The sequence below is a fragment of the Perognathus longimembris genome, chromosome 19, assembly GCF_023159225.1.
Source record: "Perognathus longimembris pacificus isolate PPM17 chromosome 19, ASM2315922v1, whole genome shotgun sequence".
NCBI classification, from domain to species: domain Eukaryota; kingdom Metazoa; phylum Chordata; class Mammalia; order Rodentia; family Heteromyidae; genus Perognathus; species Perognathus longimembris.
Window position 1 is genome coordinate 44,228,723 of NC_063179.1, and position 16,771 is coordinate 44,245,493.

General features: G+C 44.5%; 1 protein-coding gene across 1 annotated transcript; it reads right to left on the reverse strand.

Moving 5' to 3' along the window:
* Nucleotides 1–1,786: 1,786 nt before the first annotated feature.
* Cenph (centromere protein H) lies at nucleotides 1,787–14,886 on the reverse strand. Its single transcript, XM_048368551.1, has 9 exons — nucleotides 14,709–14,886; nucleotides 14,056–14,111; nucleotides 13,502–13,550; nucleotides 11,447–11,521; nucleotides 9,165–9,221; nucleotides 7,506–7,569; nucleotides 7,130–7,181; nucleotides 3,403–3,566; nucleotides 1,787–2,043 (listed from the first exon to the last, which is right to left on the reverse strand). Exons 1-9 carry the CDS (start codon nucleotides 14,831–14,833, stop codon nucleotides 1,951–1,953), a joined length of 735 nt encoding a protein of 244 aa, XP_048224508.1. The 5' UTR covers nucleotides 14,834–14,886; the 3' UTR covers nucleotides 1,787–1,950.
* Between the last annotated feature and the right edge of the window lie 1,885 nt (nucleotides 14,887–16,771).

Sequence of the window (16,771 nt, forward strand, 5' to 3'; positions counted from 1 at the left end):
CTGGCTGTACTTTGTGTCTGTGTGGTCTTCTCTTCAACACTAGAATGTCAAATTATTCTGACAAAATGAACACATAATTCAAGAATGATAAGCTGGAAAACCAGGCCAGTACATAAGAAAGAATGGCTATAAGGGAGGCAGGCCAAGTATAGGGCCCTCTCCCAATGATTAATTTCATCCAGGGCACCTCCTTCTGGTAATGAGGAAACATTCCCAGCTCAGAAAGAATAAAGGCTCTAAGTTGTGAATCAATAATTCCCATTTTCTGCATTTTCCCCTTTCTCCCTACTCACTCTAGGACTTCTAATGTTGAATGCATACACATTGTAGCCACTCTAATCTTCTACACTGTAGCCAAATAGCAGGCCTATTTCCTAAGCCTTTAAAGTTCTTCCACCACCAGCTACAACAATGGGTTTAGCTAAATTTGGGATACTTTTTCTAGACTTGTGGAAGCCACAGTGAATTTCTATCAGTCCTTAAGAGGCTTTGGCAGGTTGAAGGGTACAGATGAATCCATCTTGACTAAGGAAACATGGTAGGAAATGTTGGGGGGAGATTATGTCAACCTGACCCCAAAATTCTACCTCTGTAAATGGCTTGTTTGTTGCTTGCTCTACCTCTGTGCCACGCTTGTTTGTCGCTTGCTCTACCCACTGTCTGTGCTCCTACATCTGTGCTACACTTTTATCTTTATAAACGCAGCTTGAGGACTGTTGGTTGTCACAGTGTCAGCTCCCAATTCTGCACTGTGTCCATGGCCCGTCAGCCCATTTTTCACTGTTGCAGTTTCAGCTCCCGAGTCTGCACTGTGTCCCTGGCCGGTCAGCTTGCTTTTTGCTTTCCCAATAAATCCATCTTTTTGCTTGAGACTGTCTCTGAATGGTCGACTCTTGGATGGACATGGAATATCCTCCCTTGGACCCCGTAACAGGCAGAGGGTCAAATCTTGAATTAAAAGGCATAAATTCATAGAAATCTCCACCTCTGATAAATCTTGGGATGGCTTCTTAAAAAATATATATACATATCTCCTTAAGATCTAGTCCTATAATCTATCTTCTGACTCTAGCCTGTACTTGCTAGCTAACCATAGTAGCTTGTTTCTCCCTTGTCTGTTCGTTTATCAGCCTGCCTGCAGGGAGGGGAGGAGCAGGGCAGGTCTTGAACCCTGGCCCTGTTATCTTACTGGGGAAACCTATCGAGAGGCCTCTAGTAGGCTGACTTCTAAGGGAGGGGAGAACACATTGGCTTAAAGAAGCAGCCTGCACTTCTGCAGCAGTGGGAGTTCAGCAGTGAAATCCTCAGAGGTCTCCACCCCCATGCCCTCCCCACGTCTGCGGGTCAAGTCTCGGGCTTTCTCCGTCAGGGCCCTGACTTTGGCACGACTGCTCTCACCAGAGCAGTCTGCAATTTTCTTGAGCCCTGGCAACTGTGCTCAATCCTGAATGCGGTCCTCAGTCTTTTCTGCTCTGCTTCTGCAGGACACTCTTGCTAGAGGCCCTCTGGCCTGCCTTCTTAGTTTCCCATGACCCTTCCATGACCTCAGCTTTTTAATGTTCCTTCTGCTGGATATCAGTGCCACTTAGTCACGGACCAGCCAATCTGCTGCTGTGACACCAACTTGTTTCCACATACCTCAGTCACACTGACTGGGACAGCATTCTCCACCACAGAGCTCTCAAGGTACTATGAGTGGAAGTTTAACAGTCAGCATGCTTACTTGTAAACAGTGACTATCTGTACTCCATAAATGGGGGTGGGGTAGGATCTGAAACCAGATAGATTAATGCCAGTCACTTTTATTACCATACTAAAACAACAGATTATACTCTATGGTGTTACTAAAAAACAAAAGTATTGTAATATGCTAAACACACAACATACATTTTACTTGAAATTTGTTAAATGATATCTCAAAGACAAGAAATTATCAAAATACAATTCTGATTACATCATGGTGAGATTCTTCTCAAACTGCAGAATGAGTTTCCTGAGGTTAGAATCCTTAGCCCAGTTGGCTTTGCTCCCGACAATGAGGCTCTATAATTAAAACACAATTTTTGTCATTTTTAAAAATATGAACAATTTAAGATAATTCTTTCACTAATCTTATAAGTATGGAACACTTACTAGCATTTACTAGTATGTAGCTCTGTAACAGAATACACACACATACACACTACACACACACACATAATGCTGGGAATTGAACCCAGAACCTAACGCATGCTGCCAAGTACTCTAGCACTGAGCCACATTCTCAGTCTGGAGAAATATTTGCTAGTATTAGTTGATGCTCCTGGGGAAAAAAAAAAAGGAACTATAATCCAAAATCTTGAGAAATACTACATAATGATTTTCCAATCACTATTTTCCTTGTAAACTAGATGGCCAACAGTTAACAATTTTCTAGCTAGGTGCTAGAGCTCATGCCTATAATCCTAGCTACGCAAGAGGCTGAGATGAGACCTGAAGATCAAGGGTTTTGAAACCAGGCAGGGCAGAAAATTCTTATCTTCAATTAACAACAACAAAAGCCAGAAGTGGAAGTGTAGCTCAGTGGCAGAACAGCAGCCTAGAGCAAAAAGCCAAGTCAGAGAGCTTGAGGCACTGAGTTCAAGCTTCAGTAGCAGAATATGCATGCGTACACACACGTGTACACACACACGTGTACACACACACACAAAACTGAAAACCCCAAAGGCTGAATGAATATGAATGCATGAATATAACCCCAAGTGTGAATGAATATGACTGAAGTAGTTCATTTGCATGCCTGAAAATAGAAAAATAAAACTTGTAATCTCTTAAAAAAAAATTTGTTCCAGTCTTGAACTCAAGGACTAGGAACTGTCCAGCTCAACCACTTGAGCCACAGCTCCACTTCTGGCTTTTTGTTGGTTAATTAGAGATAGGAATCTCATGGACTTTCCTGCCCAGGCTGGCTTTTGTCCCCCCGAGTGAGAGGGCAGGGGGCACAGAAGTGGACAGAGGGTAAGGAAATGAGCAGTGGTATTCACTAGACACTAGGGTGAAAGTGAACTGTACAACTTGTGGATGTCTATAGGAGGGAAAAACTGGGGAAGGAGGAAGATGTGACACTGTCCAAAAAGTAATGTATTCTTTACCTGACTTATGCACATCACATCTATAATAACAATTAGAAAGGAAAAGAAAAAGCCAAGAACAAACGCAAGGTCAGCCTGGCACTGGTACTACGTCACCAGACCTTTTACATTTAGTTTTTATTGTTGTTATAAAGGTGACACACAGAGGTTACAGTTTGGCCTGAAGCCAAGGTAGTGTGGGTGTCCGGCTGGAACTACTACTTGAACCACACACTTTGCGCCCTCATTGATCTTTTAAATTCTTTACGTCCATTCTAAATTCATGTATTACCTGGAAAACATGTTGAATAACAGTGGTAATCTCTATCTCTTTGGTTAAGATTTGTTGCATAGTCATTATCTTGTCCAACTTCTTCATACTGTCCAAATCCTTTTGCTGTTTGCCATGTTCAGTCTGTATTTCTGAAAGCTTCTTTTCTGAAGCTTGTTTCAGTTCTGGTAGGGTGAAAAAAGAACAATTTATTATATAGGACATCTCTGTAAATAAGCACCTGAAAAATAAAAGTATTTCCTTATCTTAGTCAGCAATAATGTTAAGTGGGGCACCAGTGGCTCACACCTATAATTGGAGCTACTTACGAGCTGAGATCTGAGCATCAAGGTTCCAAACCTGTCTGAGCAGGAATATCTGTTTTTTTTTTTTTTTTCCTTTCCCTTTTGCTGGTTCTGGGGCTTGAACTCAGGGCCTGAGCACTGTCCCTGTGCCTTGGCGCTCAAGGCTTGGGCACACCACTTGAGTCACAGCTTCACATTCGGATTTTTGGTGGGTAACTGGAAATAGTCTCATAAGACTTGGGGCTTGAGAACTCAGGGTGCTGTCCCTGAGCTTTTTCACTCAAGGCCAATGCTCTAACATTTTGAGCTACAGAATCATTTCTGGTTTTCTGGTGGTTATCTGGAGATAAGAGTCTCATGGACTTTGTTGCCCAGGCTGGCTTCCAACTATGCTCCTCAGATCTCAGCCTCCTGAGAAGCTAGGGTTATAGGCCTAAGCCACTGTCACCTGGCATCTGTGAGATTCTTATTTCCAACCAACCATCAAATACCTGGAAGGGCTGGGAATGTGCCTTAGCAGTAGAGTGCTTGCCTTCCATGCATGAAGCCCTGGGTTCAATTCCTCAGCACCACATAAACAGAAAAAGCCAGAAGAGGCACTGTGGCTCAAGTGGTAGAGTGCTAGCCTTGAGTAAACTGAAGCCAGGGACAGTGCTCAGGCCCTGAGTTAAAACTCCAGGACTGGCAAAGAAACAACAACAATAAAACCTAACTACAAGTGGATCTCTGTATTAAATATCAGTAATCATTTTTCATATTTCCAAAAATGTCCTGGGACTTAAACCTCAAGTTTGAACATACAGATGGGAATGTCACAAGGGCTTGTTCCTTGATAGCAATGTATTAAACGGATGGAATGCAATAGAAAATAATGTAACCTCAAAACAGAGATCAGAACAGATGCCAACCAAAGGACACGTTATGTTTCTCTTATAAGTAGAATTTAAAACTACTTTTTAAGTGTAAAACTACTTTTTAAGTGTAAAACTACTTTTTAAATGTAAACACATGCTGATATGCCAGTGTAAACAAATGTATCAAAGTATGTTATTTTTCAGGGGAGAGTTCAAATGGTATAATTTCCTAGACAAAGGAACTCATAGTCCAACGAATTGCTACATAATATGTAGGAGAAGATGTCAATAGGAAGAGGGTAGATGAATGAAGAGAGAAGGGTGGGAGAGAATGCAATCATATCTTTAGAGATTAAGAAAATTGAGGGAGAGGTTGGGTTGGGAAAGATGGTGGAAAATGATAAAGGATGTGACATTGATCAAGATGCAATGTATTTATTAACTTATTTGTTGTATGGTAACTCCTTTTTACTTTGTACTTAAAAGGACTACATATATAAAGACTTTTAGCCAGGCACTGGTGGTTCATGCCTAAAATCCTAGCTATTCAGGAGGCTGAGATCTGAGAATTGGCAGTTCAAAGCTAGCCCAGGCAGGAAAGTCCATGAGATACTTATCTCTAATTAACCAGTAAAAATAGCTGGAAATGGAGCTATGGCTCATGTGGTAGAGTACTAGCTGTGAGTGAAAAAGCTCAGGGACAGAGCCAAGGCCCTGAGTTCAAGCTCCAACACCAAAAAAAAAAAAAAAAGATTGTCTCAAAAACAAATAGTAACCTGTATAACTAATATAAACTAATAAAAATTATGCTCAATGAATAGATGGATAACAAAAAAAAAAAAACACCAAAATCATGGGCTGGGAATATGGCCTAGTGGTAGAGTACTTGCCTCATAAAAATGAAATGAAGGCCTGGGTTTGATTCCTCAGCACCACATAAACAGAAGAAGCCGGAAGAGGTGCTGTGGCTCAGGTGGCAGAGTGCTAGCCTTGATCAAAAAGAAGCCAGGGACAGTGCTCAGGCCCTGAGTCCAAGCCCCAGGACTGGCAAAAGGAAAAAAGAGTCCAAGGCCCTCAGTTCAAGTCCTTGTACAGGCAAAAAAAAAAAAAAAAAAAAAAGAACTATGTAACTTGAGGGTAAGGGCAGAAGGGGGAAAATGAAGAAATAAGTAAAACTAACCAAGCATTATACTAGTAACCTGACTTACAGAATTCTAACTCCTTTGTACAACTACTAAATAATAGTAAAAAATAACTAAAAACTAGTTTTTTTTTTTTTTTTTTTTTGCCTGTCCTGGGCTTGAAGTCTGGGCCTAGGTGCTGTCCCTGAGCTTCTTTTCTTTTGGTCAAGGTGAGTGCTCTACCACTCAAGCCACAGGGCCACTTCCAGTTTTTTAGAGTAGTTTATTGGAGATAGAGTCTCATGGAGTTTCCTGCCTGAGCTGGCTTCAAACCCTGATCTTCAGATCTCAGCTTCCTGAGTAGCTAGGATTATAGGTGAGAGCTACTGGCTTCTGGCAATTGGTACTTCTTTTTTTTTTTTTTTTGGCCAGTCTTGGGGCTTGGACTCAGGGCCTGAGCACTGTCCCTGGCTTCTTTTTACTCAAGGCTAGCACTCTGCCACTTGAGCCACAGCGCCACTTCTGGCCGTTTTCTAGATATGTGGTGCTGGAGAATTGAACCCAGGGCTTCATGTATACGAGGCGAGCTCTCTTGCCACTAGGCCATATTCCCAGCCCCAATTGGTACTTCTTTATGACAAAACTAAAAATTAAATTTTCTTATGTGTACTTTCCTATTTCTAAAATTTCTTTTTTTTTTTTTTTTTTTTTGGCCAGTCCTGGGCCTTGGACTCAGGGCCTGAGCACTGTCCCTGGCTTCTTCCCGCTCAAGGCTAGCACTCTGCCACTTGAGCCACAGCGCCGCTTCTGGCCGTTTTCTGTATATGTGGTGCTGGGGAATCGAACCTAGGGCCTCGTGTATCCGAGGCAGGCACTCTTGCCACTAGGCTATATCCCCAGCCTCTAAAATTTCTATAGAGAATTTGCCTGTAATCTTAGCTACTTAGGATGCTGAAATCTGAAGATCATGGTTGAAAGGTAACCCCGGCAGGAAAGTCAGTGAGACTCTTACCTCCAATTAAACACGCATGCACACACACACACGCACACACACGAAACTGAAAGTGAAGATTTGGCTCAAGTGGTAGAGTGTTAGCTTTGAGTACAAAAGCTCAGGGATAGCGCCCAGGCCCTGAGTTCAAGCCCCAGGACTGACACACACACACACACACACACACACACACATCGTTCTAAAAATGAAAGCAAAATGTATCTCATTTTCTGGTCTTTTTCTGTTTTGGTACTGGTGATCAAACCCAGGACGTTGCACTTGTTGGACAAGCGCCTTGCCACTGAGCTACATCCCAGTCCCCCTGTATTTTATTTTATAGTTTAAAAACTGTAATTTACCATTTTGAAATTTTGAAAATTACATTTTCTCAATGGCTGAGGGATCTGGTGTTATCAATAAGGACTTTATATGCTAATAAAACAAAAGGAATTATAAGAAAAAATGCATTCTACATACGTAATCTCTTCTTTCTAATTCCAATCAGTTTTGCTTCTAATTCCCAAGATTCCTGTTTTTAAAATGAAAAGATTAAAGCATATTACTCAATACATCCACAATACTTAAGTCACAGAATTCCATGTATTAAAGTTTTCTACAGCTCCCATTTCATTTTCTCGATTTTCATACAACAAAAGAGAAGAGACTAACTTAAATGATAAGCAGATAATTTGGAACATTAGTTAAAAATAAGAGTTATGGAAAAAAGAGAACTTAGGAAGAGTGATTTCCTGTCACACCAGTCCCTTGAAGCAATCTTATTTAACCAAATGCAATATAGTTAGAAGTTTTGGAAATCAAGAGAATGTATAAGTAGTCAATATGCAAAGCTTACCTGCTGTGATTTCATTATTAATTTGCTTAGCTTTAATATATGTTTCATGTCATCTGTCAACACACTAAAAAGGAAACAAAACCTCAGTTAAAAAAATCTGGTGTTTCACCCCTGTATTTCTAGCTAGTCAGCAGGATGAAATCTGAGGATCGAGGTTTGAAGTCAGCTAGCCTGGGCAGGAAAGTCTGTGAGACTCTTACCTCCAACTAACCACCAGCAATCTAGAACTGTGGCTAACATGGTAGAGCGTTAGTGCCCAGAGCTGAAAGCTTATGTACAGTACCCAAGCCCTGAAGTCAAAAGCCTCAGGACTGGTAGAAAAAAAAAATCTAGGCCAGGAGCTGGTCAACTATGACTGTAATCCTAGCTACTCAGGAGGCTAAGATTTGAGGATTGTGGTTTGAATCCAGCCTAGGAATGAAAAATCCATGAGACTCGTATCTCCAATTAACTACCCCAAAAAGCCAGAAGTGGAGCTGTGGCTCAAGTGGTACATCACTAGTCTTGAGCACAAAAAACTCAGGGATAGTACCCAGGCTCTGAGTTCAAGGACCAAGACTGTCATTAAAAAAAAAAAAAAAATCTAGCCAGATGCTGGTTGTTCACATCTGTAATCCTAAACTATTTAGGGAGCTGAGATTTGAGAATTGCTTTTCAAAGCCAGCCTCAGCAGAAAAGCCTGTTAAGACTTTCCAACCAACCAGCCAAAGGCCAGAACTGGAGCTGTGGCTGAGGTAGTAGCGCACCAACTGTGATTGAAAGAGATGAGTGAGAGCATGAAACCCTGAGCTTAAGTCCCAGTGCTGGCCTGTGTGTATGCAAACATACACATTATGAATTTATTTTTGAGTAGAGAAATCTACGAGTTAGGCAGAATCAGATCATAAGGAGTTCAGAGTTTAGGGATTTCATAAATCCCTAAAGGGTGGGAGTTTCTGACTGCTTAAGAGATATTTTAGTTCACCCAAGGCTTTGGTATGTTTATAAAACCAACGTGCTAGAGTTCTAGGGGCTGGAGATATCCAAGCTAATGGTGTCTCAATTAGGGGAAAAAATGTCCTGGTGGGCGCTGGTAGCATACATGTAATCCTAGCTCCTCAGGAGGCTGAGCTATGAAGATTGTGGTGCAAAGCCAGCCCAGGCAGAGAAGTCCAGGAGCCTTTTCTTCAATTAACCACCAGAAAATCAGAAGTGGCTCCGTGTGGTAGAAGGCGAGCCTTGAGCAAAAGAGTTGAGACCCCCAGATAGAAGAAGTGTTAGAGCCACCTTGGAACTTCTTTGGTACTACTCAGTTTATTTCATCACATGATTTTCAGAGCTTTGCAATCAGGTCTGATTGCAGATAAGGCCTGAGGCCAGATTCTTAGGAGTGAGCTATAGAGGACCCTGACTCCCAGTTTTTTATGTTTCTTGGCAGTTATTTAAAACAAGCTCATTCCTAGCAAAGAAAAAAGCTGTCTTGCTAATGGCATAAGCCATTACCTATAAGAATTCAGTAGCACTTGGTGAATTGGAGCCAAAACTGACATAACTTGTGGATTGTTAGTAAATATTGACATGGCAGAAAGAAAACATAAAACAAACCAAACAAAAACCTCTAAAATCATTCCAGGGATGTCCCTCTTCTTTCCAAATCCAGGGTGTTGAGGGAGACCTTACCTATCCTTGGTGTCCTCTTTCTCCAGGTTTTTTTTAAGTGCATCTGAAAACTGCATCCTATGGGAAGAAAAAAGCTTGCATTATACATCACAACTAACGCTCGCAGCATGTTAAACTTTTTTCTAAATATGCTAAGTTAAAGACTGGTTTCCCTTGACATAGTCACAAAGCTTAAGTCATTTTTATTTTTTCCTTTCTTTCCTGGATTTCTTTGGGCCAAAGTATTAATAAGGAGCCCGGGCTGCACTCAATATGTAATCCTTCTAGCTCCAACTCCCAAGTACTGGGAATACAGGAGTGGGATTTTCTGTTTTTTTTCTTTTTGCCAGTCATGGAGCTTCAACACCAGGCCTGGGCACTGTCCCAGAACTGCTTTTGCTCCAGGCTAGCATTCTATGGCTTTTTCTAAGTTTACAAGCATCTCATGGATTTTTCCTGCCATGGCTACAAACTGCTCTGGTCAGATCTCAGACTCCTGAGTAGCTAAGATTACAGGTGTGAGCCGCCAGGAACAACGTTTTGTGGCTGTTGTTGCTTGTGCTTTTTTTTTTTGTGTGTACCAAGGTTTGAAACTCAGGTGCTTGTGCTTGCTTGGCTTTTTTGCTCAGCTAGTATTCTAACAATTGAGCTCTGTAGTTTTTGTAAGTACTGGGGGGCTTAAAATCAGAATTTCAGAGTCTGGTTTAGTTTTTTTGCTCAAGGCTGGCACCATTTGAGCCACACCTCTTCTAGCTTTTTTCTAGTAATTGGAGATAAGAATCTCTTCAATGGTCTAGGTTCAACTGGAAATAAAGAGTCTCTCAGATGCTCTACCTTCACCTAAATGCTCAGATCTTTCTCCAGTGTAGCTAGGATTATAGGCACGAGCCACCAGCTCACAATTAGTTTTACTATGGTAGGTGTGTCAGCTCATAATATCCCAAGCAATATGTAACTTCATTTACCACTCAGTGTCTACAGTGGCTTAGGAACCACCCAAAATAGAAATTTGTGTAATTCTTACGCCAAAGTATCATAAAATTCAGGCCAGGAGCTGAAACCCAACCAAGATACAAACCCATCTACTCATCTGCTCAGTGGGCTGACATCAGAGCACTTATTATCTGTTAAGGATCATGTCCTTAGTCTAAAGTTTAAGTGAGCTCAATCCTTGATCCTCAGATCTATGCCTCCTGAACAGACAGGATGACAGGATTATCTACCAGCGCCTGGCTACCTGTGTTATATTATTCTGAGACAGAGTCTTGCTAGGTAGTCAAAGCTGGCTTTAAATCCTTATCCTCCTGTCTTCTGAGTACGGGGATTCCAGACGCGTGCGTGTGCGTGTGTGTGTGTGTGTGTGCGTGCTGGTACTGGGGACTTCACTCAGGGTCTCGTACTCTATCTAGCTTAGCCTTCTTTGCTCAAGGATGGCCCTCTACTACTAGAGCCACAGCTCCACTTCTGGCTTTGTACAGATTAATTGGAATAAGAGTCTATAGGATTTGTCCGCTAGGGCACAAGCTTCCAACTTTGACTCTCAGATCTAAATATCCTGAGTAGCTAGAATAAAAGATGTGCGCCACTAATGACTAGCTTTGTGTAACTTTTTTTTTTTTTTTGGCCAGTCCTGGGGCTTGGACTCAGGGCCTGAGCACTGGCTTTTATTTATTTTTGGCCAGTCCTAGGCCTTGGACTCAGGACCTGAGCACCTTCCTTGGCTTCTTCCGGCTCAAGGATAGCACTCTGCCACCTGAGCCACAGCGCCCCTTCTGGCCGTTTCCATATATGTGGTGCTGGGGAATCGAACCCAGGGCTTCATGTGTAAGAGGCAAGCACTCTTGCCACTAGACCATATTCCCAGCCCCTGGCTTCTTTTTTGCTCAAGGATAGCACTCTACAACTTGAGCCACAGTGCCACTTCCAGCCTTTTCTGTTTATGTGGTGCTGAGGAACAGAACCCAGGGCTTTGTGTATGGTAGGCAAACACTCTACCACTAAGCCACATTTCCAGCCCTTGTGTAATTTTGAAGCAAAGAAAGTAATGAAAAATGAAATTTTCCTCTTAGGGTTCAAAAGTCCTGTAACCAGCTAGAAATGCATACCTGTAACTCCAGTACTTGTGAGTCTAACCAGCCTGGGCAGATAGTGAGTTAGAGACCAGATGAGGCTACAAAGTGAGACACTGTCTTGAAACAAGGAAAAACTAAAACTCAAGAAATAGACAAAACTTTTTATGGCTAACTTGACCACCATGCCTCCATTCCTATTTCACAATGCTTATATTAAAAACAAACAATTACCTGCCCAAAGTAAGACATTTTATTTCAAAAGCAAGTTTTGCTTCTTGAATTTCATTTTCCAGCTCTTCGATTTTACTATTGAAGAAACATAAAAGACTTTCAGCAGTGTCAGAAAAAGTTATAATTGAAATCATGAATACATATAGTAAGCATTTAAAAAATGGAACAACTCTATTTGAATACAATTCTACAAATTCAATGGGAAGGGTGGTGGGAATTGGGGAGAATGATAGCAATACATTGTAAACGTAGAAAGGTAACAATGAAATCTCCCCTTCCAACTAATATAAGCTTAAAAAAGAAAGAATTCTACAGGGTCATCATATTGATGTCTTTTACAGATTTGGTCAGCTTCCTGAGTAACTTTGCTGAGTATCTTATAAGGAATATATCAGAGTGCTAACGTAATCACCATCTAGTTGTAAATCTCCATTCCAAATGTAATTTCCCAATACATGTATGCCATAGCATTTTTTTTTTTTTTTTGGCCAGTCCTGGGCCTTGGACTCAGGGCCTGAGCACTGTCCCTGGCTTCTTTTTGCTCAAGGCTAGCACTCTGCCACTTGAGCCACAGTGCCACTTCTGCCGTTTTCTGTATATGTGGTGCTGGGGAATCAAACCCAGGGCCTCATGTATACGAGGCAAGCACTCTTGCCACTAGGCCATATCCCCAGCCCCTATGCCATAGCATTTTAAAAATAAAGGAATATATCAACAGATGGCTGAAGACAAAGGGTACGTTTTCTTTCATACTTGGAAGCCAAATCTAAAATATAAACATGAACAATATTCAGGTTTCAATGAATTTATATACAAACAAACTGACAAAAGGATGGTATATTTAGGGGAAGAGTCCAAAGATATAATTCCTCTGAATAACTAATATACTTTTTATGAAACTGAATACCCGAATGGAAGGACAAAGGATGAAATGTAGCAGTGGTACTCACTATGTTGAAAATGAATTTACAACTTGTGGGTGGGGATGGGAGGGAAAAGAACAAAAAAAGAGAGCAAAGGAAGGGGTGACATTGTCAGAAAGAAATGTGCTTGTAGCCCCCTTCTGTGCATCATCTTGATAACAAAATAAATTTAAAAAATTTTTAAATTGAGTACCAGGAAGTAGAGACATGTTTTGGTGGGAGAGGACAAAGAGGGAGGGCACAGCAATGGAGGGAGGAAGTATGAACAAATGCAGTTATTATGTGCATTACGTAAAAAATGAAGGATGTAACTTGAGGGTAGGGATGCGAGGGCTACAATGGGGGAGAATGATGCAAAGTGTGGCGGATCAGGTGCCTTGGGCAGCCGTGCACCAGTAGCAGCTACTCAGGAGGCTGAGATCAGAAGGCTGGCATCCAAAACGAGCCTGTGCAAGCAAGTCCGTGAGACTTATCTCCAATTAACCACCTAAAAGACTAGGTGGAGCTGTGGCTAAAGTGGTAGAGCACTAGCCTTGAGCAGAAAAGCTCACGGACAGAGCCCAGGCCCTGAGTTCAAATGCCAGGACTGACCTCCCCCCCCCAAAAAGATGCCTTGTGCCCACAATCTGTACAACTAATTAACAATTTTTTTTAAAAAAAGCAGATGGTTTGGGAGTGGCAATGTGGCTTTAGTGGTAGAGTGCTCGCCTCGAATACATGAAGCCCTGGGTTCAATTCCTCAGCACCACATATATAGAAAATGTCCAGAAGGGGCGCTGTGGCTCAAGTGGCAGAGTGCTAGCCTTGAGCAAAAAGAAGCCAGGGACAGTGCTCAGGCCCTGAGTTCAAGGCCCCAGGACTGGCAAAAAAGAAAAAAAAGAAAAAAAAGAAAGAAAAAGTAGATGGTTTGCAACTATGAAAATAGAAAATTTGCTGAAATTGTTTGAGAAGGGGGAAAGGCAGAGGGTGAAACTAGCTGGAATATATTGAATATGTATGTAAACATTGAACAATGAAACTCCCCCATAACTAATGTAAGCTAATTAAAATGCTAAAAATAAGTAATCGAAAGAGTGTAGTAACACATTATGACTAAACCTCATTTAAAACAACAAATAAAAATATGACAAACCGTTCTATTTCCTTTTCTTGTATGACTTGTTCTGGAGTTTTTTCTTCATCTACAAGTAAACAATTTTTTGAAGTAATATTTAAGATCAGTGCTATCTAATAGGAATATGATGTCAGCCACAAATGCACAAATATAATTTTAAATGTCATCTTACCACATGACAAAAGTACGCAAGTGAAATTTATCCATTTATTGCCAATCCTGGGGCTTGAGCTCAGAGCCCCGAGCACTGTCCCTGAACTTCTTTTTGCTCAAAGCTAGCACTCTGCCACTTGAGCCACAGCGCCACTTCCAGCTATTTTAGGTAGTTCAGTGGAGATAAGAATCTCACAGACTTTCCTGCCTAGGCTGGCTTTGAACAGTAATCCTCAGATCTCAGCCTCCTGAGGTACTAGGATTACGGGCGTGAGTCACTGATGTCTGGCTGTTTATTTTGCCATACTTGGTTGTACAAATTTTTTTTTTACAATTTTTTGTAAAATTGACATTCTTTTCCGTAGAATACAGTGCATCATTAAATTTGCAAAACCTTATTTTACAATGAAGCTACTTACTTGCACCGAGCATGGACTTATACTCTAAGAGCTGTTGCTTCGTCTGTGCTCTCAGCCTGAAAACACATCAAGAGAAAAGTCCTAGGTTCATGGACGGGGTTTTACTACTTAATTGCTGTTTTCCTTTGTGACCTTCCCCCCCCCCCAAAATGAAATGCTTTGAGCCTGGCCTGTCACCACTTACAAAGCCGTGCAAATGTCTCGGGCGGGAATAGAATCATGGGAGGACTGTGAGCCGTAGGTGGCTACCAGGTATCGGGCTCGCCATTAAGAAACATTCAGAAGCCCGTCCCGAGGGGGCGGCGGGGGCTCATCCCGGAAAGGCCGGCTACTCAGGAGGCTGAGACCTGAACGCGCCCCCGAAACGGCGGGAAGGGAGGTGGGGTTCAGGGGGTCGAGTGCCGGCGCACAGGGACGGGGCCGAGGCCCCAAGTTCAAGCCCCAGGCCCGGCACTAAACAGAACCCGGACACAGCAAGGGGAGCGGTGGTGTTGCCCAAAGAGAACTGTGCTTTCCCGACGTGGGCAGCCGTCAGCCCTCGGGACGTCACCGTTATAAAGATAAAAATTAAATAATAAAAAGAGCCCCCCGCCCGCCCCCCCCCCACGGAAACCACCCCATCTTCCCTCTCCTCTCCTTTCCGGGGACACGACCTGAGCAGCAGGGAGATGCGGTTCTCGCCGCCGGCGTCCGGGGCACCCGGGGTCGGAGTCGACACGCTCGTCCCGCTCGCCTCCCCGAGGTCCGCGGGCTCCGCGGGCGGCGGCGGCGGCTCCATGGCCGGCCGGCCTGAGGGGACAGCCGCACCCGCGGGAAAACAAAACCGCCAAAACAGGCCGGCGGACACTGCCGGCCCCGCCCCTTCCGGGAGAGGCCACACCCCGCCCGCCCGCCAGCGTCTCCAGCCCCGCCCTCTGTCCCCGGTTGCCATAGCTACGGCTCGGCCTCTGCCAACACAAGCCGTTGGCCCGGCCCGCCCCTTCCGGCCAAGGCCCCACCCCTTCCGCTCGCCTGCGTCCTCAGCCCCTCTCGCTGTCCCCGGTTGCCATAACTACGGCTCGGCCTCCTCTGCCAACACAAGCCGTTGGGACGGAACGCCCCGCCCCTTCCGGACGAGGCCCCACCCCTTCCGCTCGCCAGCGTCTCCGGCCCCTCCCGCTGTCCCCGGTTGCCGGGGCTACGGCCGGGCGTCCTCCCCTCGCGTTGGGAAGCCGGGTTTTGCGCTCGCGGTGAAGGGTTCCAAGGCCTCAGCGGACGCCGGGCGCCGTGGCGCCGGGCCCGCCTCACGCGGCTGGGGTTCCCGGCTGGATCCTGGGGCCCCGCCGCGCCAGGTGGGTCTGCCCGCGAAGCCCCGAGGCGCGCGCGCTCGGCGGGGCGGGGCGGGGTGGGGCGTCCCACCCGGGCCACCGAGCTGCACCCGGGATCCCGCGGGTACTGCCGCGTGGAACCCACGAGCACCGTGCCCCTCCCTCAGTGGAGAAGTAGGCGTGTCAAGCTTGGGGCTTCCGGGGGCTGCCGCTGAACCCCAGCCTCCCACCGCGGCCGCCTCCGCGTCCTTGGCACCGCCCGCCCCGCGGCCCTGCAGGTCACAGTCGAGCCTCGAGGTAGGACTTGGGGGTGGGCCTGGCATCACGGGCAGTCCTCCCGGGGAGACGGCCCCGGCCCCAGCCCCAGCAGCTTGGAACTGAACAGCATTCTTCTATGGCGCCTTTCCCTCCGTTAGACACACCGTGTTCTCCCTCCCCGTGACCACAGCAATAGATACTATTGCAAAGTTAAAATCGCCTGGTGCTGGTGGCTCACCTCCGTAATCCTAGCATCTCAGGAGGCCGAGATCTGAGTGTCATGGTTCAAAGCCGACAGGAAAGCCCGCAAGACCACTAGAGAAGAGCCAGAGGGCTGTGGCTCAAGCGGTAGAGTGCTAACCTTCAGGAAAAGATGCTCAAGGGCAGTGCTTAGGCCATGAGTGTAAGCCCTGGGACCAGCACACACACACACACACACACACACACACACACACACACAAACACACAACCATCCACCCACAGGACTGGTTAAAGTCTTGTTCTTGCTTAATAAAATTATTAGTCAAGAAAGGACAGTACACACCCAAGCAAAGGTATCAACACATCTAACCACAGGTGCTATGTAGACTGCTACTTGTGGTGAAAATATTGTGGGGTTGGCTTACCTTTGCCTCACGGTGCTCCTGTTTGTTCTGATGCTTGATATGCGCCAATCATTTTATTTTTATTTAAGGTTTTTGTTTCTTATTGTTTCTGCCAGTCCTACTGGCTTAAACTCAAGGCCTTGGCTGTTCCTGACCTTCTTTTTGCTCAAGGCTAACATTGTACAGCTTGAGCCACAGCACCACTTCTGGTTTTTTGTTTTTGTGGCGCTGAGGAATTGAACCCAGGGCCTCATGTGTACCAAGCCAAGCACTCTACCAGTAAGCCACATTCCCAGGCCCTGCTTCAACCATTTTTGTGGTTACACAATCAATTGGGCCCAGAAGTAACAAGAAGAGTGTTTCATTAAATTGGGATTTGATCATAGATGGCTGAGCTTAGAAAATAGGCTCAGCTAGATGCCCAGGGCTCATGTTTATGGTCCGAGCTACTTAGGAGGCTGAGATCAGAGGGCTGTGGTTTGAAGCCAGCCTGGGCAGAAAAGTCCTTGAGACCCTTCAATTATTCACTAAAAAGCTGGAAGTGGA